Source organism: Ceratotherium simum, chromosome 25, assembly GCF_057802395.1.
Source record: "Ceratotherium simum simum isolate JZ-2026a chromosome 25, ASM5780239v1, whole genome shotgun sequence".
Classification (NCBI taxonomy): domain Eukaryota; kingdom Metazoa; phylum Chordata; class Mammalia; order Perissodactyla; family Rhinocerotidae; genus Ceratotherium; species Ceratotherium simum.
The window spans coordinates 22,008,688-22,031,766 of record NC_141924.1 but is presented as its reverse complement, the minus strand read 5'-3'; the positions used below and the strand labels follow the sequence as shown (position 1 = coordinate 22,031,766).

At 38.4% G+C, this 23,079-nt stretch overlaps 1 protein-coding gene across 1 annotated transcript in view; it reads left to right on the top strand.

Annotated features, from left to right (window-relative positions):
- The window catches only part of UTP20 (UTP20 small subunit processome component), a 100,559-nt gene that overhangs the window by 29,683 nt on the left and 47,797 nt on the right, over positions 1 to 23,079 (top strand). Inside the window, exons 20-27 of the mRNA XM_014780317.2 lie at positions 1,396 to 1,475; positions 1,711 to 1,954; positions 6,501 to 6,686; positions 10,057 to 10,147; positions 11,213 to 11,298; positions 11,889 to 12,014; positions 15,579 to 15,745; positions 17,399 to 17,607. Coding sequence (XP_014635803.1) covers positions 1,396 to 1,475; positions 1,711 to 1,954; positions 6,501 to 6,686; positions 10,057 to 10,147; positions 11,213 to 11,298; positions 11,889 to 12,014; positions 15,579 to 15,745; positions 17,399 to 17,607 — 1,189 coding nt within the window. The remainder of the gene's footprint in view (positions 1 to 1,395; positions 1,476 to 1,710; positions 1,955 to 6,500; positions 6,687 to 10,056; positions 10,148 to 11,212; positions 11,299 to 11,888; positions 12,015 to 15,578; positions 15,746 to 17,398; positions 17,608 to 23,079) is intronic.

Genomic DNA, 23,079 nt, shown 5'->3' with positions numbered 1-23,079 from the left:
TTATTTTTTTCCCCCTAAGCCTCAGTAGATAGTTGTATGTCATAGCTGCACATCCTTCTAGTTGCTGTATGTGGGACGCGGCCTCAGCATGGCCGGAGAAGTGGTGCACCAGTGCGCGCCCGGGATCCGAACCCAGGCCGCCAGCAGCAGAGTGTGCGCGCTTAGCCGCTAAGCCACGAGGCCGGCCCCGGAAGTACATCATATGTCGCCTCTTAAAACCTTAAGTATTAGTTCTTATTTGACAGAAGCAGAATAAACAAATCCCTTTCCAATTTGGAACCAATTTGTCTGCCTTTTACTGCCCTTCAAAGACATCAAACCATTATGCTGAAAGCAAAGCCTTCCAACATCAGCTTCATAATTTTTTTTTTCATGCTTAAGGAAGATTCTGATTTGTGTTACCAATAGCCACTATCAAAAATGTTAGCTCTTCAATTACTGAATGCCTTTAATGGTTCTTCATAGCTGGCTGGGCTATCTTCCTGCTGGGTACATCTTTCTGTCTGAAAATTGGTTTATTTTTTACGTATAGTCACCAACATATATAGTTCATGTCTCATGTAAAGTTTATGACTATTCTTAGAAAATTAATGACAGAAAGAATATAAACATTTTGAAAATATTATTGCTAGGATATCAAGTTATATAAACACTTGTATGATTCATCTAGTTTCTTCTTTTTAAGTTCTGAAAGTTATGTTTCATGTAGTTAGTGAATATTTATTTTGCCCTTGTGTTAATGATAAGTATATTTGAATTTGGTGGAGGAAAAACCAACATTTTAAAGTTAGCTTTGAACAAATTGAGTTTTCTCTCTAAACAGAGGTCTCTTCTTCCCTTAATGGGGCATACCTCATACCCCATACCCCATTCCCATTCCCATTACTGTGCCTTTAAAAATAGTCTTCTTATATGGATCTACTTAGGTTTTTAAAAATAGCCTTTAGTACTTTATGACTATAAAAATGAATTGTGCTCACTGCAGGCATTTTGAAAAATATAGAAAAGTATTGGGGCCGGCCCCGTGGTGTAGTGGTTGAGATCGTGCACTCCACTTCGGTGGCCTGGGATTCGCAGGTTCGGATCCCAGGCGCAGACGTATGCATCACTTGTCAAGCCATGCTGTGGTGGCATCCCATATGCAAAGTGGAGGAGGATGGGCACAGATGTTCCTCAGCAAAAAGAGGAAGATTGGCAGCCGATGTCACTCAGGGCCAATCTTCCTCGCCAAAAAAAAATTATATATATAGAAAAGTACAATAAGTTGTTTACAACCCTGCATTCAGGATAACTTAACATTTTAGTTCTATCTTTTCACTCTTTTTTTTTTTTTCTGTGAGATATTTCAAAATAAGGACCATACCACATGTTTTGTTTTGTGATCTTTTCTCTTAGTTCTCATGCACATGAAATGGAAAATAAGCAATTTTGGAAAGTCTACTATGAACATCTAGAAAAAGCAGCTACACATGCTGGTATGTAAGGAGACAGGAAGCAGGGCTGGGAGGAAAAGTGTCTAACTGTTTAATTTTGGCTGCTTAATTACACATGAAATTGGGAAACCGAAACGAGAAATGTATTATCTTTGATAACCTTTGGATATGGTTGATTGTTTCCTTATACTAGAGAAAGAAATGCCATTACTTGAGGAAACACATAGGACAAATGTTAACATTTCTCTAGTGGTTATGATGACTTTTTTTCTTTCAGAGAAAGAACTGCAAAATGATGTAAGAGATGAGGAGAAGCCCATTGGAGATGAAAGTTGGGAGCAGACTCAGGAAGGAGATGTTGGAGCTCTTTATCTTGAACAGTTGGCGTTGAAAACCAACTGTCAGGAAAGACTGGACCATACCAATTTTCGGTTTTTACTCTGGCGAGCTCTGGCAAAATTCCCAGAGAGGGTAGAGCCACGGTCCAGGGAGCTTTCCCCACTTTTCTTGAGATTTATCAAGTAAGTGTTCTCTTCTAGGAATATGTCCCTGGTAGAGTGTGAGGAAGAGAAGGTACAAAATATTAGGCTCCCAAATTGGCTGAGTTCTTCTTTATACATCTGTTGTGTTTTCGTATCATTAGCACATCTATAAAGCACTGGCTCTATCAGATAACAACTAAATTACTTTTGTTCACCACTTAATTTTACATGAATCAGAATTTAGCCAGCCCATAAATGGTGTTAATAAAAAATTCCAGGTTACAAAATAAGAAGGGCCATATTGAGTTAGATCAATGTACAAAGGCCTTGTTATTTCTTGCCCTGTTGTTTGTTGTTTTATTGCCTGCCTAGGGCTTAAAAGTATTTTCCAGTAACCCAACCCCAGCCACTCTGTTTTGAGCCTCTTGATATTTCCCATGATGCTGAGGAATGTACTCGCAAAGTATCACAAGAACTTTCTGGAGCATTTTTTTGTTTTGACTAGATATGCTGTGTGAGAGTCAGATTGCTTTAAAACTCTAAAGACAAGGGATGTGGTGTACAGAAGAGTACTAATCAATCAATAGAAAGTATGTTTTCCAGTAGTATTTCGTTACGTAGGAAAATGCTATAGGTTAGGGTAAGCAGGCTGCAAACCACAACATGCCTGGCTTGTTAAGGAACAGCAAGGAAGTCTGAGTGGCTACAGCATAGTGATCCGGAAAGAAAGTAGTTGGAGAGCCGGCCCCGTGGCTTAGCGGTTAAGCGCGCGCGCTCCACTACTGGCTGCCCGGGTTCAGATCCCTGGCACGCACCAACGCACCGCTTCTCCGGCCGTGCTGAGGCCGTGTCCCACATACAGCAACTAGAAGGATGTGCAGCTATGACATACAACTATCTACTGGGGCTTTGGGGAAAAAAAAGGAGGAGGACTGGCAATAGATGTTAGCTCAGAGCCGGTCTTCCTCAGCAAAAAGAGGAGGATTAGCATGGATGTTAGCTCAAGGCTGATCTTCCCCACAAAAAAAAAAAGAGAGAGAAAGTAGTTGGAGATGAGGGCAGAAAGTTAACAGGAGACCAATTTGTGTGTGGCCTTTAAGTGATAGTAAGAACTTTTGTTTTTGTTTTTTTTGGGTTTTTTTTTGTGAGGAAGATCGGCCCTGAGCTAACATCTGCCAATCCTCCTTGTAAAAGTCCAGGCAAGAAATGATGGTGACTTGACCAAGGTCGTAGTAGTGCAAATGATGAGAGGTGGTTGAATTTGGGGTATTCTTAGAAGCATTTCAATTGAATAAGATATATTTTTGAAGGATTACAACTAGATCAGCCTGTGGGATTCGATCAGCCAGCAGATCAGCTGTGGTATCTGTTGGATTGATCAGCCAACAGATCAATCAGATGTGGTATGGGTGGGTGTTGGGGAGATGAGTACAGGCAGGAGGAAGGGGAAGAATTGAGGATGTCTCTAAGGTTTTGACCTGAACAACTGGAAGGAGAGTTACCATTTACTGAGATTGGGAGGAATGCAGAAGTTAGCAGGTTTGTGGAGAAGATCAAGAGTTCACTTTTAGACATGTTAAGTTTGGGATACTGGATAGACATCTAAGTAGAGATGTCAAGTACACAGTTGAATTTGAAATTTCAAGTTCAAGGGGAAGGTTTGGTCTTAAGGTAATAAATTTGAGAATCATCTATATGAGGATGGTTCTTAAACTTACGAGACAGGGAATGAAGCCACGCCTGGAGAGTGAGTGTAGAGAGAGACTGACACCAATGTTTAGAGGTTGGGAGATAAGGAACCAGCAAAGGAAGCCAACAAAGAGTGATTTAAGAAGAACCAAAACCACTTAGTATCCCAGAAGTCAAGTCAAGAAAGTATTTCAAGGAGGGAGTGATCAATTAAATCAAATGTGTCAATCAGATGAAGCATAAGGATTAACTGTTAGCTTTGGAAGTGACTTGAAGAAGAGTTGTTTTGGTTAACTTGGTAAAGGATGAAAGCCTGGTTAAAATGGGCCTAAGAGAAAATGGAGAAGAAAGCCAGAAACAGCAAATATGGACAGTTCTTATACAAAAAAAGAAGCAGACACAGGTGGAGGGAGACGTGGGAGCAGGGAGAGAGCGGCTGTTGTTGAGTTGCTATTTAAGATTTAAACAGCGTGTATGTATGTAATGCTGGTGTGGATAATCCAGGAGAGAGGGGAGAATTCATAATGCAAGACGGGATAAAATTGCTAGAACCATGTCTTTGAATAGGTAAGAGGAGACAGGATCCAGTCATAAATAAAAATATTTTCATGAATAGTTCATTCTGGCAAAGATACAGGCAGGTCAGTAGATATGGTGGTGGAAGAGTAATGATTTTCTCTTTTTCACATAACTCTTTGGGCTTTAATTTATTTATAGAATGAGAAGAGTGTTATTTAGCTTCCTTGCCTTGCTTTGAAAATCATATATAATAATGTTTATCAGTCGTTTTATGAATTGCAAAAGGCTCTGCATGTGCAAACTTGTATTAATAGTGTTGGTAGGATATGAATTTCCTACCATGTTAATTTTCCAAGTTTTTCCCAAAGAAAGAAATAGATTACTCCTTAGCCTAAGGATAAGGACTTTCCTCTAATCATACAAGGTACCGTGGGGGTGGGGATGGAGAGAAGAGCCTGTAACAGAAAGTGGGTCTCTGGGTGTAAGAAGACTTACCGACTAAAGATACACAATTTTTTAAAATATTTAAGATTAGTTGGCAATGATTACCTATAAAAAATACTTTTATAGATGATTCAAACTAATGGAAAACCCAAAGGTCACCTTTAATTCTGACTTTGAAATATATTATGGGCTTTTTTTTTGGCTAGAAATTTATATTTCTAAATATGTTTCAAACATTTTGATATTAAAACTAATTTGTGAATCCCTTGTAAACATTCTTTGAGAAGAAACAAACCAGAAGCAGGAATGAATAACAATGACAACAATATCCCAATAATAGATGACATTTAGTGAGTGCTTGCTTTGTGCTAGACAGTCTTATAAGTCCTTTGCGTGAATTGTCTTATTTAATAAATGAAGGCATGAACATGCTGTGCACGGCGATAAAGTTTAAAAATATGTCATGTGGTTAATCGAGTGTTGAGAGTATAATAATGGTGTTATTAAGTGGATGATGGTACAGTTTGTAAGTGACAGAGAAACTTTGCTTGTTTCATTCATTCATCCTTTTTTTATTTTTATTTTTTTGATACTCTTTTTTTTTTTTTTCCTGAGGAAGATCGGCCCTGAGCTAACATCTAAGCCAATCTTCCTCTTTTTTGCTGAGGAAGACTGGCCCTGGGCTAACATCCATGCCCATCTTCCTCTACTTTATATGGGACACCGCCACAGCATGGCTTGCCAAGCGGTGCGTTGGTGCGTGCCTGGGATCCAAACTGGCGAACCCCGGGCCGCCGCAGCAGAGCGCGCGCACTTAACCACTTGCACCACCGGGCCAACCCCAATCTTCCTCTACTTTTATATGTGGGTCACTGCCACAGCATGGCTGACGAGTGGTGTAGGTCCGCGCCCAGGATCCGAACCTGTGAACCGTGGCCACCGAAGTGGAGCGCACCAAACTTAACCACCAGGCCCCAAGGCCATTCATCCATTTTTTATTAAGTGCTAGATCCTGCTAGGTGAGAATACAAAGCTGAATGTGATAGTGTTCCAGCACTCCAGCTGTGTATTAACCTGGAGTTGAACATGTGTTAACCTGGAGTTTCTTCCAGGTGCTATCCTCAAACATGTTATTTTATCAGTGTATTTTTGAGTGTAGACTTTAAAGTCTTTCTGATCAATTTCCTTACATATAGCCCAGTGCCATGCACAAAACTGACAACAAACTAATAATTGCTGGATGAATGAAAGTGACACAAAATTAATACACTGAATGACAGTCTTCAAGATATTATTAGTTACCTGCAACAGTGGACCAAAATTGAAGGGCTGGAATTTAATAAAAACAAATGTGAATACCAACTGCAAAAGCTTAGTTTAGAGGAGATAAAATGTAAGGACTTACTGATTTTCATTTCCAGGACCTTCAGTTTGAGTCTGTGTCGTGTTGTGACTGCCCCCAAAAGCAACAGTTGATAATCAAGTTCCGTTTGTCTTATCAGACCATACCCGGCGGACTAAATTTTGTTGAGGCACTATGTTTTTGAAAGGACATTGGCAAAGCAGAATGTATCTGGTGGAAAGTGACCAGCATGGTCTTTATACTTTAGTATAATCCACTCCTTTACCCACCTCCTCCAGTTGTGGTTTCACAGATGGGGAGGCTGCTTTCAGCTCAGTCCAAAACAGACATTTCAAATATTTTCAACAGTGTAACAATGGAATGGGCTGTCTTCTGCAGTTCATGATTGACTTATCAAATAGGGTACTTAAGAAGGGCTGAATAACAAAGAATAATGTTACAGAAGAGGCTTGACTGAGGTGCCTCTGATGTTTCTTCAGTGTGTGATTCTGTGAACTGTGGACATACATCTGTCATAAACAGAAAGGACATTTCAGCTTCATCTGTCTAACGTCACTCTTTCCACTGTAGCAATGAGTATTACCCAGCAGATCTGCAAGTTGCTCCCACCCAGGATCTGCGAAGAAAAAGCAAAGGAGTGGTAGCAGAGGAAATAGAAGAGGAGCCTGCTGCTGGGGACGATGAAGAATTGGAGGAAGAGGTGGTGCCCCAAGATGAACCTTCACAGAGGAAAAAGACAAGAAGAGCTGCAGCAAAGTAAGTTCAGCATTGCTGATCAATCACAGATCCACAGTTCTAGGAGGAGTGGGAAGAGATCTCTAATGTGAAATAACCCTAGACGAGATGAACTGCTCAGATAATTATTTACATAAGTGCTGCATCTTTCTAGAATTTTCTTTTACAGCCCAAAGAAAACCGCCAGTAATCTGAGTTTTTTGTTTGCTTGCTCATTATTATTTATTTTTTCTTGTTTAGCCACAGTCTGTTAGAGTTGGGGGGACTTTTGGGGTGATCTAGTCATAGCTCCTTTTATAGATGAGAGCGTTGGGGCCTGGAGCTGTTAAATGCTCTTTGACCTCTGTCGTTCGCTTTCCTAGCACCAGGGCATTGTGTTTGTGTGCTAGGGGAACACGTAATGGAACATCTTTTCTCTTACAAATAAGCATGTCAGCACTTTTACTTTGCCTTTTGACTTATCTCCTTCTGGTTACTTTTTTTTTTTATATTGTTAACATTCTCTTTCTCATTCTCTTTCTCATTCTCTGGGTTATTCATTTAACCTAAATTGTTGGAAACTTTAGCAAAAGAAGTGATCACGCTTTCAGAAAGTACTCCAGCTTACTTGAAGATTGTCTGAATTGGGGTCAGAGATCCACTGGATTGGTGCTACTGTGTTATTTTAACACTTTAGACTCAATCTGGTATGCCCATTGTTGAGTCTTTCCCATGAGCCATTTATTAGTTCATCCATTCAGCCACTGTGTTGAGTGCCTTTTGCTAAGTGCTGGGCTATGTAGATGGGTGGTGCACAGCCTCTGCGATGCAAGGAGCACAGTCTAATGCCTGGTGAAATATTCTCTTAGGAGAAATATTTTTAAAGGAGTTATGGGAGCACAGTAAAGAATGACTTAATTCTACCACAAAGAGAAGACTTTTACAAAGGAGAGGGCACCTTTGAAGCGGAAAGACGGAAGTTTGCCAGAGGCAGCTAGGGCAGGGCAGGACTTGCCAGCTAATGGAAACAGTGTATAAAGCACGGGGCAGGGAAGATCATGGCCAAGCTGCATGAAACTACAGTTCCTTCTCTTCCTCTACCTTCTCGTAACTAGGAACATTCTATCCCCCACTGCTTCCTCTAAGACAGAGATTGCTGTTTTCTTCTTCGTATCCTTCAGCATAACAGCTAGCAAAAGATTAGTTCTCGTATTTGTTTGCTGAATAAATGAATAAGCTGTTTATGCATTCACACCTCTTCCTTTCTCACTTCGTGACCTTTGCTGTGTCCTTGCCTCATCTCTACCAGGTGAAATTCTGTTCTCACTTTAAAGCACTGGATCCCATGCTATTTCTTCACTGAAGCTTTTCCTGTTTTTTAAACTGAAAGCTATCTTACCTGGCTTCAAACTTTTAAAACAGCATACCTCTGTCATGGTGCTACTCCTTGCCTTGGATATTAGTTAATTTTTTATAGATCTGCCATGTAAATCAGAAGCTCTTTAAGGTCTATGTCTTAATTAATTTTTATGCCCCCTGGAGCCAAACCTAGAATATTGATAATATAAACCATCATTGAAAATCTGAGTATATTGATTACCACATTCTTGGTGCCACGTCAATGTATTCGTAGTGGAAGTTTATAATCCTTTATGGAACATGCTCCTCACTGGCAAGTACTTATTGAGAACATGTAAATTAGCTCCTGTTCTCTTTGGCTCTTTAAGGCTACATGGCACATAAAAACCATACTTAATAAATGTTGGGGATAGTTGATGTTTCAGTAGGAAATTTTAAAAGTTTATTTGTAAAACTGGAAGGGCTCGGTGATAAGTAATTACAGAGACATTATATCAGTCAGGGCTCTCTGGAGAAACGGAACTGATAGGATGGAGATGTATGTATATATAGAGAGATTTATTTAAAGGAATTGGCTCCCATGATTATGGCAGCCGGCCAGTCCAGAATTTGTAGGGCAGGACAACAGGCTGGAAACTCAGGCAGGATTTGATGTTGTAGTCTTGAGTCTGAAATTCATAGGTAGGATATCTATGTTAACAGTCTTATGGCAGAATTCCTTCTGTGGGAAACATTGGTTTTTGCTCTTAAGGCCTTCAACTGATTGGATGAGGCCCATCCACTTTGTTGAGGGTAATTGCCTTTATTTAAAGTCCACTGATGGTAGATGTTAACATCTACAAAGTACTTTCATCGCAATATCTAGATTAGTGTTTCATTACATAACTGAGTACTGTAACTTAGCCCAGTTGATACATAAGACTAACCATCACAGACATTTAAACTAAATAGAAATAATAGTGCTACCCTTACTCTTATTTCTCTACAATATCTAAAGAGGTCATAATTTCCAGCTTATTTTCTCTATATTAAGTAGTAGGACTTTCACAGTTTTGCTTTCTTTTGCCCAGGAGCAGAGAAATGCATTGTTTGCTAAATTCTTAGGAACAGAAGCCCCACAACTTGTATTCTTTCATTTAATCCTCACAGAAAACCCAGGAGGTCTTGTCCTTGTCAAAATGAGGAAACTGAGACTCTGCAACATGAATTAAGTAACTTTCCCCAAAATCCCACAGCTCAGGATGGCAGAATCACACACGCAGCATGGTTTCCCCCTCTCTTCACTTCTCCCTGCTTATGTTCTTGAAATAAGCAAATAAAATCTCTTCATATCTTAACAGTTTATTCATTCAGAGTATTTTTAAAGTTCTAATACATCTTATAAATTATACATAGAGAGAAGACAGTTTCTCAAGTATTTTTAAAGCCTCATGAAGCCTATGAATTAGGAAGTTGAGTGAGTAAATGCAGTAGAAGCTCCCTTCTTGATCTGTTTTAGTAGATAATGTAATTTGCTCTGAGGCAGTCCCATCTTCAAATTTAACTTTTGACCAAAGAACATTGCTCTTTCTTCTTCCTTCTTGGTCAGCAGGAGGCATGGTGACCTAAACTTGGACTTCTGTTGCCTGACATCAGTATTTATGTTAAATGAAAATGAGGAAGAATATATTTTACCACTTTCTTGTCTTCTGCATAGAAACTAGAAAAGGAATCATTCCAAAAATCATCTGTATTCAACTTTGGAATGTATTATTGTTTTGATTACTTTCTGTGTTTGGTTTAATTTAATCCGTTCTAAGCACGTTCTGAATGATTTTCTAGGGTGGGGTGCCTGGATTTCAGGGGAAGGCCTGCCTGAGATTTGGAATTTCTGGAGAATAATTTTCTAAATAATTAAAACCTGTTGGTGCAATTAACAGTGAAACTATAGTCAAGGTGTTTTGGAGCACTTGTCAAAGAGACTAAAATTGGTGGGTGCTATCATCTTAAGAAAATAATCTCTGTTTTTTAATTCTGTAGTGCCTGCCTTTTGCCTTTTTATTTTTTTCCCCAGGCAGTTAATTGCTCATTTGCAAGTTTTCTCTCAGTTTTCAAATCCACGGGCCTTATATCTGGAATCCAAATTATATGAACTGTATCTTCAGGTAAGTGAAACAGATTCTTGCCACTACAGTTCTTTGACCTTTTCTCTACCATTTTCTTTGCCAAAGCAACTTTTGGTTTTCAGTAATTGTTGAATAGGGCCCATGTTTACATTTTAAGTATAGTTTGTTTTTAAATTAATAGACTTTTTCTTGTATCTTGAGAAATAGTTTTAGACAGCACTAATTCAGTTGATTTTAAAGGCATTTTGGGTGACTAAACATTGATCAGCTGTATTAACAGTGAGTGTAGCAAAACGTTAATTACATGGTGAGAATTAGCTTTTAAAAGGGAGCGGGGGTTGTGCCAAGAGCACTTACCTACTTTTCACTTCTAGGTAAGTTAACCTTATGGAGCTCTAGAATTTCAAGATCTGTTAGATTAAGTTAAAGCCGATAATTGGAATAATAGTCTGTTGCAGTCACAATATATGACCCTGAATTCCAGAGAAGATTGTAGAAGAAATTTAATTTCAGAAGCAGAGTAAGCATTGGATGTCATTCTAAGCCATCTGGGGAAACAAAGTTTTCTTTTTCATTTGGATGTTTTTTAGATGAAACTTATATCATTTCAGTAGAATTTATCTGTGTTTTGCCCATAATTTGGATATAACTTGTTTATAAAGCCAGAGCTCAAAAGTCTCAGTTACCCATAGGAAGCAAAATTCTGAACTGATGTCAGAAAGGCCTCAGAGCTGGGTCTTGTTTCTGGCATCGTACTGACTGCCATTACTTTCCTGGTATTATATGAGATTTTCCTCATCACAGGACCAGCCCAGTTGATGTAAATCCAGATTCATGTAGAGAATTGGTCTTGGCAAAGACTGATAGACCCGAGCATCTGGCATGTGGGATGCAGATGTCAGAGCTTTGTTTCCGTTTTGTTCTTTGCACATATTCTTTACCTCCAAGAAAATGTAAGGCTGTTGTCAGGAATCAGCTTTAACCCACGTCTAAAAATTTAGATTCTAAGAAATCTAATTTAGCAAATTAACGCAAGTAAATTGCTATCCCATAGTATGTATATATGTGACTTCATTAATTTGTTCTATAAAATATCGTTCTTAGTTGTTGCTACACCAAGATCAAACGGTGCAAAAAATAACCCTGGATTGCATAATGACATATAAACATCCACATATCGTCCCTTACAGGTAAGTTATTTGAAGCTAAAGAAATGCTATTTCTTTGGCTGATTTTTGTCTTTCTGTCTGAGGGCCTCTTCTAAAATAATTTCATGAAAGCCTGGGAAATTTCCCTATTTTCTAAGGCGATCGTAATGCTATTTTCAGGTAAGACATAAAAGTTGGAAGTATGTTTCTTTATTAAGAGTACTTCTCCGTAGATAAGAAGACAGGAAAGAGAATATTAATTGAAAAGTATGTGTTGAAGAAGGTGATATCATTTCTCCTTGCTTATATAATGTCATAAAATATTGGTGATTTCTTAGGGAATCACAATAATCATGCTCTAAGAACTGAAGAAAGCTTTTGTATTAGGCTCTTTTAAATAGCTGAATTATTGACTAAGTCTAACCCCTTACAATCTCTTTTACCTTTTAAAATTTGAAAACCTGTCATTTTGGAAGGTATTTTAGTGAGGATTTTCCTTTATGGCTATCAACCACAACAGAGACTGTTCTTTAATACCTGTTTCAGTTATACGCATTACTCCACTGTTTTGCATTTTTTAAAAGTACTGTTGATTATTAAGTGATGATTTGTGCTATATTCTATTTTTAAAGGGAAAACTTACAAAGATTGCTCGAAGACAGAAGCTTTAAGGAGGAGATAGTGCATTTTAGCATTTCTGAAGATAATACAGTAGTGAAAACAGCCCACCGAGCAGATCTGTTTCCTATTCTGATGAGGTATTTACACTGTGTGAAAACTGATTTTTTTAAAAGTTGGTCACAAAAACAATTGTAAATATTAATATTATGATTTTTTCTGCAGTTGTAATGGAATATTTCATTTTGTATTGTCTTTTGATTTTTTTTTTAATTGGACCTTTTGGGGTAGTCAGATTGTTATAGAGACTTACTTCAGAATATTTTGTCCCTAACATGAGGAAAGATCTTGCCATGGGATTTTTTTTTTTTTTTTTTGTGAGGACTGTCAGCTCTGAGCTAACATCCATGCTAATCCTCCTCTTTTTGCTGAGGAAGACCGGCTCTGAGCTAACATCTATTGCCAATCCTCCTCCTCTTTTTTCCCCAAAGCCCCAGTAGATAGTTGTACGTCATAGTTGCACATCCTTCTAGATGCTGTATGTGGGACGTGGCCTCAGCATGGCCAGAGAAGCGGTGCGTCGGTGCGCACCCGGGATCCAAACCCGGGCCGTCAGTAGCGGAGCGCGCGCACTTAACCGCTAAGCCACGGGGCCGGCCCGCCATGGTATTATTTTAATAATAATGTTAAAATTAAATCCAATATTTCTCTAAGTGTTACTATTGAGAAATAAAAATAATTCATTCATTTGGTGTGTAACTAATTATGAGAGATAAAAGCTGTTGATTTTTTGTGTTATTTAACCATCCACAGTACAAAACTTTGTTATTAGTTTTAATAGTTTTCATTGGATTTTCTTGATTGAAAAAATAATAGTAAATAACACTTGTCAGATTGTTAGTCCCCTGTGTAAAAACCCTTTGAGGTCCTACTCTATGAGAATAAAAGGGAAAGTCCTCACTACTCCTTAGAGGGCCTGGTATGACCTAGCCCCAGATAGCCTCTCTAACCAATTTGTTTCATTTACCACCCACCTCAGAGCCCAGTTCAGAGTCTTTGGAATTGCTCATCCTTCTGCTTGGAACACACGACAGCCAACTCGTCTTCTTCACTCAGTCTCATTTCAAATGTCATATTATCAGAGATGCCTTCCTTGACCTCTTTATGTAAAATCACTCCTTTCCCTAATCACTCTCTAGTCCCTTACATCCCTTTATTTTTCCCCTTAATACAGTCATGTGTCACTTAATGATGGTGATATGTTCTGAAAAATGTGTCGTTAGGCAATTTTGTCATTGTGCGAACATCATCGAGTGTAATTACACAAACCTAGATGGTATAGCCTACTACACAGCTAAGCTATGTAGTACTAATCTTATGGGACCATTGTTGTATATGTGACCCGTCATTGAATGAAAGGTCGCTCTGTGGTGCATGACTGTACTTAATCATCCAACATAGCCTCTTCCTTATTGTTTATCTCCCTTGCAGAAGGTAGACTCCATGGCCCTTAGTAAATATTGGTCAAATTAATTTTGTGTTCTCTTTTTTCTGTATTTTAACCTGTGTATTAGCTACATAGTCTAGAAGAATTAACTGTGGTGGTAGTGGTTGTGGTTATTTGCTTCCAGAGCAGCCATTCTTAAAGTGTGGTGTGCTGGTTCAGGACGGGGGCCTGGCCCTGAGACACTTTTAGCAGGTCCACAAGGTTGTAACTTTTTTCATAATGCTGCTAAGACATTATCTTTTTTCATTGTGCTAGCATTTGTGCTGCAAGGCAAAAGCAATAGAGGGTAAAACTGCTAGTGCCTTAGCATGAATCAGGACAGTGTCTCCAAACTACTAGTCATTCTTTATTGCCACACTCCTGGAATTTAAAAAAAAAATCTAGTTTCACTTAATGTCCTCGATGAGTCTCAACCCGTGAATACATGTCTTTTTACTATTCTGTATGACGAAGTGGAAAGTATGCATAAAGCTCTTCTGCACACTGGTTGTCTCAGGAATGGCATGTTTTCCAAATAACTGATGCGTGTTACAGAACCACGCATGGGTGAAAGATCCAGTCAAAGTGCAAGATAGATGGATTTTAATGTAACAGAGTCCGCAAAGTACATTGATGTGGTTTCAGATTCCACATTGTGGCTAGCTTTAAGAAACTACCACTTGTGAAGGTTTGGTGTAATATCAAAGTAGAATATCCACAATTATCTGAAAAGAATTATCTGAAAGTTAAAAAAATATTTTTTCTTCTCCAACTACATATCTGTATAAGGCTGGATTTTCTTCAACCACAATATATTGCAATAGATTGAACGCAAAAGCAGATATGAAGATCCAGTTATCTTCTAATAAAGCAGATAATAAAGAAATTAAAAAAAAAAAAGTTAAGCAATGCTGCTAGTCTCTCTAATTTTTGGAGGGGAGAGATTTGGAAAATATAATTATTTTTCATTAAAAATGTGATTTAGGGCCGGCTCCGTGGCTTAGCGGTTAAGTGCGCGCGCTCTGATGCTGGCGGCCCGGGTTCGGATCCCGGGCACGCCCCAAGGCACCACTTCTCCGTCCAACGCGAGGCCGAGTCCCACGTACAGCAACTAGAAGGATGTGAACCTATGACATACAACTGTCTACTGGGGCTTTGGGGGGAAAAAAATGAATAAATAAAATCTAAAAAAAAAAAAAAAAAAAAAATGTGATTTATGTTAACTTGTTTTAATTTCTACTATGATAAATATCAATAGATAAAACTCATATACATAAAAGCTCTTTGGAGACCTCAATAATTTTTAAGAGTTTAAAGGGCTCCTAATATCAAAAAGTTTGAAAACCACTGTCTTTGAGTTTTAAATAAGTCAATAAGTTTTATCATGTTAAGAAAGTATTTTCTATTACTAAGTTATTTAGAATTCTATCAGGAACGGATGTTAAATTTTATTAGAATGCCCATTGAGCGTGTATTAAAATGATCATCTTAACTTTTTCCTGTGAGCCATTGATCTATATTAATCTAATAGGTTTTACTAATGACTCTTGCATTCCTGGGATAATCCTTATTTAGCTTTAATATAGTTTTAATGCAGCACTGGATACTGTGTTTAGAAATGTTGTGTATTCTGTCTATAAGCAAGATTAGTATATAGTTTTATTTTTGTTCCTTAACCAGTCTCAATATCACAGTTATACCACTGTCATAAATGTAAAAAGACTGTTTTCTTCTTTCTCTCTGCTATGAAACTTTATAGCTTGGAAATTATTTTTCCTTAAAAGTTTAAAAATTTACTTATAAAACTATATGAGCTCCATGTTTTCATTTAATTGAAATCTTTTCAGTTTCCTTATTTTACTTACAGTTGTATTCTCTAATTTTATTTCCTTTTAATCTGTATATTCTTATTTTCACTTTTCCTTGATTAGACTTACCTATGGCTTACCTCTTTTATTGCTTTTTTCTCCCACAAAGAACTACCTTCTGGCCTTTTTCTTTACTATTTCCTTCTTCCTGTTTCCCTTAGCCTTGTTTTTTTGTGGTTTTTCTAAATTTGTATGCTAAGTATCTAATTTCTATTTTCATTCTTCCTTGTTTCATAATATATCAATTTAAATCTGTTGCGTTGCTATCCTAGCCTTTTATAAAAACAAAACTATTAGTATTATGTTTTAGGATTAATATGCAAACAAATAGTGTTCTTTTGACTTCTTAGAATTCTGTATGGCCGAATGAAGAATAAGACTGGGAGTAAAACGCAGGGGAAATCTGCTTCAGGCACCCGCATGTCCATTGTTCTGAGGTTCCTTGCTGGAACCCAACCTGAGGAGATCCAGATCTTCTTAGACCTGCTGTTTGAACCTGTGAAGCACTTCCAGAACGGTAGCTCTCAACTACCTCTCACTCTGAATGTGTGTTGTCTGCTATAGACTTCTAATGTCTCAGGCTAGGTTTCCCATGGTCAGCGTCTTTCTAATGGAGTTGCTCCTCCCAATCTCAATGATGGTCTTTTTGCTGAAATGCAATTCATTTTAAACTTTGATTGAATTAGGTGGAGCTCACAGTTGATGCTGGGGATTATCAGCATGCATGTGTTTATAAGCCCCTAATTAGAAAATGTGTGCCTTTTTTTGTTGTGCATTTAGGCTATTTGAAAAATGGTAAATACTTATCCATATACAATGAATAGGTTTCTAAATTAATCTTCAATGTTTTGGCATTTACTCCTTCATTGGGTCATTCATAATTGAGTATCGATTTGTTGACTATGTTCTGTACCCTGGACACTCTGTTGAAAATAGACAAGTGAGTATTTATAATCTGTGCCCTCAACCTCACAGTCTAAACAAAGTGGATGTAGTAAGTGTGTACAATGAGCTGTAATGCTCTGTGGTATATTCTCTGGTATGCATTGTTAGTAAGTAATAGTAATAATAGCTAATATTCATTGAGTGCTTTCTTCATGCCAGACATTATAATGAGCCCCTTTACACCCTACTCAATTGCCTTAAAACAACCACATGAGGTGTCATTACTTGATTGTCCCCATTTTACAAATGAGGAAAGTGAAGCTTAGAGAGGTAGGTATTTTGCCTTGTGGCCACTCAGCTAGAAAATGATAGAGTTGAGATTCGAACCCAGATCTTTCTGACTACAAAGCCTCTGCTCCAGTCCCATAATTGCTTTGCTTTAGGCAAACATAGATATTTATTTGTAGGGTAGTGTGTTACATATGTTTTGTATTTTTTCTATGCTTATGGATCCAGCTGTTTAAAAGGTTTTCATTCAGTGTAATATTGCCATGTGAAGGAAGTTGGCTCTAATGAATACAAAAGTTTTTGTTCAGTGTAATAGCCTCCATTGTAGGAGGGTAGCTATAAATGATACTCTGATGAGTGGACAGCTTAGGTATACGAATCGGTAAGTTTATGATCTCGTACCAGTTGGTTTGAAGTAAAGCTCAAGCAATAACAATTCAAGTCTTTTAAGTAATTTATGGAATCAGTATGGCAGCTGTTTATAAAGGACTATTGTTTTATTTATTCACCAGGGGCTACAAGAGAAATAAAACATTTGGTTCTCAGTCTCCAAGGAGCTTATAATGTAACAAGACGTTTTCTATGAAACTGCCGAAGTCAGCATAGTTAGTGAAAGCTGAGAGTAAGAAAAATGTATGGAATGTCGTTAGATGGAATAAAAGACTAATAGTAACTCACATTATGAGGAATAGTATACATAGGGTGACAGTTGGGTTTGGAAACTTACTTCTGTCACAAGTTTCTTACTCTCCTTTGCTCCTCAGTTTCTTCATCTATAAAGTGGTAATAGTAAAACCTGCCGTACCTAGCTCACTGAAGATTTGGTGAGAATCAAAAGGAGATAATGTATGAGGAAAGTACATTATCATCTATAAATCATTATAACAATAGAAAATACTATGTACTATTGAGAGGAATTGAAAGGAAGCTATAATTATAAATAGTAACAACTAATGTTTCCCTATACATGATATCTCTGTTCCTCTGTTTTCACTAGGAGAATGCCATTCTGCAGTCATTCAGGCAGTAGAAGATTTGGATTTGTCTAAAGTTCTTCCTTTGGGTCGTCAGCACGGTATTTTAAATAGCCTTGAAATAGTATTGAAGAACATTAGTCATCTGATCAGTGCATACTTACCAAAGATTATGCAGATATTGCTCTGTATGACAGCAACTGTATCACACATCCTTGACCAACGAGAAAAGGTGAGAGAGCTTCACTGGAGATACTGTCTTCTTGGACTAATATGAATCTGTGTCTTACTTGGGAAATGGGTTGGGGCCTGAATATCTAACACCATTCCAGGTTAAATCTTTGCTGTGTAACCCTTTGAAAGTGTCTCTTTAAAACAATCTTCCATATAATGGCAGTCTTCATTGTTATAAACAATTATGTACAGTTAGAAAATGCAGGGTCTGGCCCCGTGGCGTAGCGGTAAAGTGCGTGTGCTCCGCTGCTGGCGGCCCAGGTTCGGTTCCCAGGTGCGCACCGATGCACCGCTTGTCAGACCATGCTGTGGTGGCGTCCCACATAAAGTAGAGGAAGATCAGCACAGATGTTAGCTCAGGGCCAGTCTTCCTCAGCAAAAAAAGAGGAGGATTGGCATGGATGTTAGCTCAGGGCTGATCTTCCTCACAAAAAATAAATAAATAAATAAATAAAGTACATTCGCATTGTCATGCAACCAACCTCCAGAACTCTTTGGAAAAAAAAATGCAAATTATATCAAGTGTGTATTTTAAAAGGAGGTGAAATAGTAGGGAGTGAGTTAATTCTGTATAGGTCTCAGAAACCAAAGTCAGGGATGGTTGAGCCAATGTTTCTTAGATTTTAATTTCAAGAGTCGAGAGGTGTAGGACATCTTCCAGCTCTCATCTGTTCAGAATGGTTGGAGAATGAATAGAATACTGTTAGCATCATCCTTGTTATTTCGAGATAGAGTTGCTCAGAGCTCTTTTAAAAGTAAATGCTTGCCTACTATAAGTCCAGTGTGTGAATAAAGGTAAGCAGCAAGATCAGGCAAGACAAGCCAGCTGGCTAACTGCCAAGGGGCTTCAGGAGGAGGTGCTCACTAAGTATTTTCTGAACTGTATTAAAGACTGTATTTATGTTCTGTTGAAACAGGTATGTGGATATAATTCTACTCTTTGGAGTTTACAGAAATGTAATGTCTTTATGGACTGAAGGTTTCTTGGAGAAAATGGGACTTGAACTGAAGATCCAGACTCAGACTTCTGCTGTTGATCCTCAGTTAATGATAAACAGGCACAGTTTTAATTTGGCTAAAATTAATTTCATTTGATTTATGGATGTGCCTGATGAACTGCCTCTCACATATGGCCATGATCACTGAAAATTGACAGCCAAAATTTTATGTTGCTTTTTTGGGCTATGCATGGATATAGATCTGCTTTTGTAATGAAATAATATTCCCTGATTACCAAGATCCAGAGGTTTAGAACACACCTTCCATTTTGGTAGGCACCATTTTGTTTTCCTCCTCATTCTTTCTTTCATTCCTTCAGTGAATATTAGTTGAGCCCCTACGAAGTGTCAGGCACTATTCTAAGCACTGGGTATGGAGCAGGAAACAAAGCAAAGAGAAGTTCTTGTCCATTTATTTATTCAGTAAATACTTACTACATATCTACCACCTACCAGACATTGTTCTAGGTGGGGAATGAGGTAAGGACTCAGTATTATGAGGAGAAAAATAATAAATAAATACACAAATAATTAGAATAATGTCAGATGGCGGTAAGTTCTAAGAGGAAAATAAAATGAGACCCATCTACAGATCTCTGAAAATCATTCTCTATGTAGCACTTCCCTCTCCAGTACTCTGCCCTGTGAATGCTAGCCCCCTTGGCCTCCCCAAGCCACACAACTCTGTCTTCTCATCCTGGGAAGGTCGCAGGATTCTGCCTGGCTCTTCCTTTCTGCACTAATGCCTGAAACTCTCCAGGCAGGAAGCTGGGAAAGTGTAGGATTCACCTCATTTGTTCCCTTCTTGGGGCTTGCTGTCCTCTGCTGCCTGCTGTCCAGTGTCTAAAATGCAGTGTGGCATACACTCAGTGCAGTTTTTCAGTTGCTTGGGAGGGAAGGCTAAATCTGGTCCCTGTTGCTCCATCTTGACAACAAGCAGAAAAACCACCAGAAAGGAGCAGGCAGAACAGTCCTCCAATTAAAACAGGGCTAGGAACAGCTCATGTTCCCAACAGCCAGAGCAGAAACCTGGTAATACCCAGGGCAACAGGGAGAGTCCTCAGCAGGAGGTTGCCTCAGCAATGGAGCCAGATTAGCCCTATAATAAAGGCTGCTCTGGCATCACCTAACAAGGCTTAAAAATATCAAACTTGTTCCAAGTAAATTAACCACATCCCAGAACAAAACTCAAAAACTTGAGTGATTTAAATGGAAATGAAAGTTACAGTGTTTGACATCCAGTCAAGCTGTACCAGGCATGCCAAGAAGGAGGAAAATTTTACTCATAATGAAGAGAAAATACAATCAATAGAAGCAGATTCAGAAATGACACAGGTGATAGAATTAGACAAGGACTTAAAACAGCTATTAGAAATACACTCCATATATTCAGGAAAGTAGAAGAAAGCATGAGCATGTTGAGGAGAGACATAAAGATGTGAAGAATTTAAAATAAAATGAGGGAATATGATAGGAGGTGACCAAACTGGGGGTGGATGAGTGCTGCTTTTACTTTGGTGGTCAGGGTCCTCTCTAAGGAGGTGATACTTGAGCTTACACCTGCCCACCCATGACAAGGACATTTCAGGCAGAGAAAATGACTAGTAGCACAAAGTCCTTGCAGTGGAACAATCTTGGCACATTCTAAGAACAAATGGAAGACTGAGATGGGTAGCGCACAAGGAGTGGGAAGAATCATATAAGATGAGGTCAAGGAGTAGCTAGGTCTTCGTGGGCTCTGAGGAGGAGCTGGGTTTACTTCTGAGTGTCCTGGGAAACCTCTGAGGGGTTTGAACAAGGGAGTGATACGGTCTGCTTGATGTTTGAAAAATGTCACTTTGCTTTGTGGAAAAGAGGCTGTGAGGGGCCAAGAGTAGAAGCTGAAAAGAAGTCTTGGACAGTTTTTTCTCTATGTTATATGAGAGCTTCAGGGCCATAGGGGGAATTATGTGAGAATTTTCATTTTTGCCTTATAGTGAGTGATAGTGACTTTACCTAGACATGGATATATTAAATCAGGAAAAGTTAGAGGTTTTATAAACCCTCTATAAGTCCTCTGACTTTCTGGTTAATTTAGAAGAAGTTACTCAGTAACTCAGCCTTACTCCCGAGTCAACAATCAGTAACTCAGAGGATCATTTATGCAATTTCACAGTTCATTAGTTAGTGAAGTGCCAAGGTTCTTGACAGACAGGGCTTTCCTTCTTTTTGTCTTTTGGTTCTTGGACGAGTCCAAAGAATTCTTTGAAGTGCTGTCCTGAATTATTGCACAGTAATATTGCTTAAGTGAGTTAAAGTTCTACATTTGTGTGTTTGAGCTAAGTTATACATTTACTTTTTTGTATCTTTCAGATCCTCCAAGGAATTGACTGACACTGAAATGTGTATAGTGAGGGTTGTTTTGGTTTGGTTTTATTTTTTTTTGTACATTTAAACAATGGAGTAACTTGTAAATGTATATAAACTCAGTCATATTGACTATTCCTCCAGGAACTAAAGTCTGCAATTGCCTATTTTCAGGGTTTTTCTCCAGTTTATTCCCAACAGTTATTGAGTAAACGGGGCAGCTGGCACTGTGGTTACAGAAGTGAATAGAACGTACAGATCCTACCTGATGGGGAGGAGGGCTGGTGGAACTGGGGAGAAGGTGAGGGGTGTCTGGTGTGGCGTCATATTTGCTAAGGTCAGTTTCTTACTTGCTCCAGGGGATCATGATACTATGTTTTTTCAAATATCAGTAATAATTGTTATCTTTCACCAAACACAGTACAGCTGATAATGAAAATATTGCCAGTAGAATTGGAGCAGAACAGAATGAATTCTGTGTCACCTTTTGTGCTTGCCTATCATTTCCTCTGTCTTTGTAACTTGTACAATCAGATAATTAGCCAAAAGTAGATGGTAGAAACTTGATGGGTATGTGAAATATCATGATTCCTCAGACTTGCACAGCAAATTAATGACATCCTTGTTCCTATTCACCTAAATTTAAAATATGCTGTTTCCGATTCAAATACTTCTGTTGATCAGAGTATCAGGTTTTCATGACAAATAACTTCCCTTTAGTTTTCCTCACGATATCTTGGCCATATGACTTGATATTCACTATATTAGAGCATTCGTGTTGTCTTTATAAATTTCAGGGTGGTTTTTAGATGTTGATGTAGGCAATTAAGGTCGTATGTAAAAGTAAGTTGCCACTTATGTCTCCAGAGCCCACAGTATATTAATCAAGTGGAAAAACAATTAGAGGTTGAATCTTCCCCCATTTGTTTGGTTTTTACAACATTCTGTGCTTGGGAGAAATGTCTTCTCAAATTTATAGTTCCTCATCTATCAGATATCTTTGGCATCTATCAGATATCTTTGACATTTTCAGTCTCCCACATAATTTAATAAATTTTCCTTCAGTAAGATTTTAAGTTGATGGTCTAGTGGTCAAGATCCGGCACTCTCACCGCCATGGCCCAGGTTGGTTTCCCGGTCAGGGAACCATGCCACCCGTCTGTTGGTTGTCATACTGTGGCAGCTGCATGTTGCTGTGATGCTGAAAGCTATGTCACTGGTATTTCAAATACCAGCAGGGTCACCCATGGTGGACAGGTTTCACCAGATTAAGACAGACTGAGAAGGACCTGGGCACCCACTTCCAAAAAAATTGGCCATGAAAACTCTATGAATAGCAGCAGAGCATTGTCTGATATGGCGCCAAAAGACCAGGCAGGGTTCCACTCTGCTGTACACAGGGTCGCTAGGATTCAGATTGACTCAAAGGCAATAACAACAACAACGATTTTAAGTTGAGGTCAGGACTATGGCTATCATACCATTGGACCCATTGGTGGGAGCTCAATAAATTGTTCTACTCTGAGCCTGAACAAAGTGGCTGCATGTTTGTGATTTTATAACTCATAGGGAAGGAAATGCCAGTAGAAGTAGCAATATCTATTGTAAAAGAAGTTTGCTGTTAATTCACATCCACCCACTCCAGCCTCTGTGCCTCTAGATAGACAAAGCTTGTTTTTTTCCAAATTGTATTTTTCTTTGAACTATATATTTTGAGATCTTCGCGTGCCTTAATTCAGTTGCCTCATTCTCTTTTACTGCATGAAGTATTCCACTGTATGGAGAGACCATAAATTTTTTAACTAGTCCCCTAGACTAATTTTAACAAGAATAATTGAAAACTCCTAGTTTTAAAAAAGGTAAAAAATAATACAAGTATGAAAACAAAAAAGAAAGTGACTTTCATTTAAAATGAAGGTCTAATATATTTTTTTCTAATCTAAGGTATTGTGATGGCAAAAAAAGTTTTGTTTAGAATGTTCTGTTCATAGGAAGAAATCAGAATTTTATTTGAGACAATTACTTGAATAAAAAAGTAAAACAATGTAGAACACAAAACAGCTGTTCCCGTTGTGATTTTTTTTCCCTCTAAGAACACTCTAGTGTGGTTTTACTGGGCAATGATA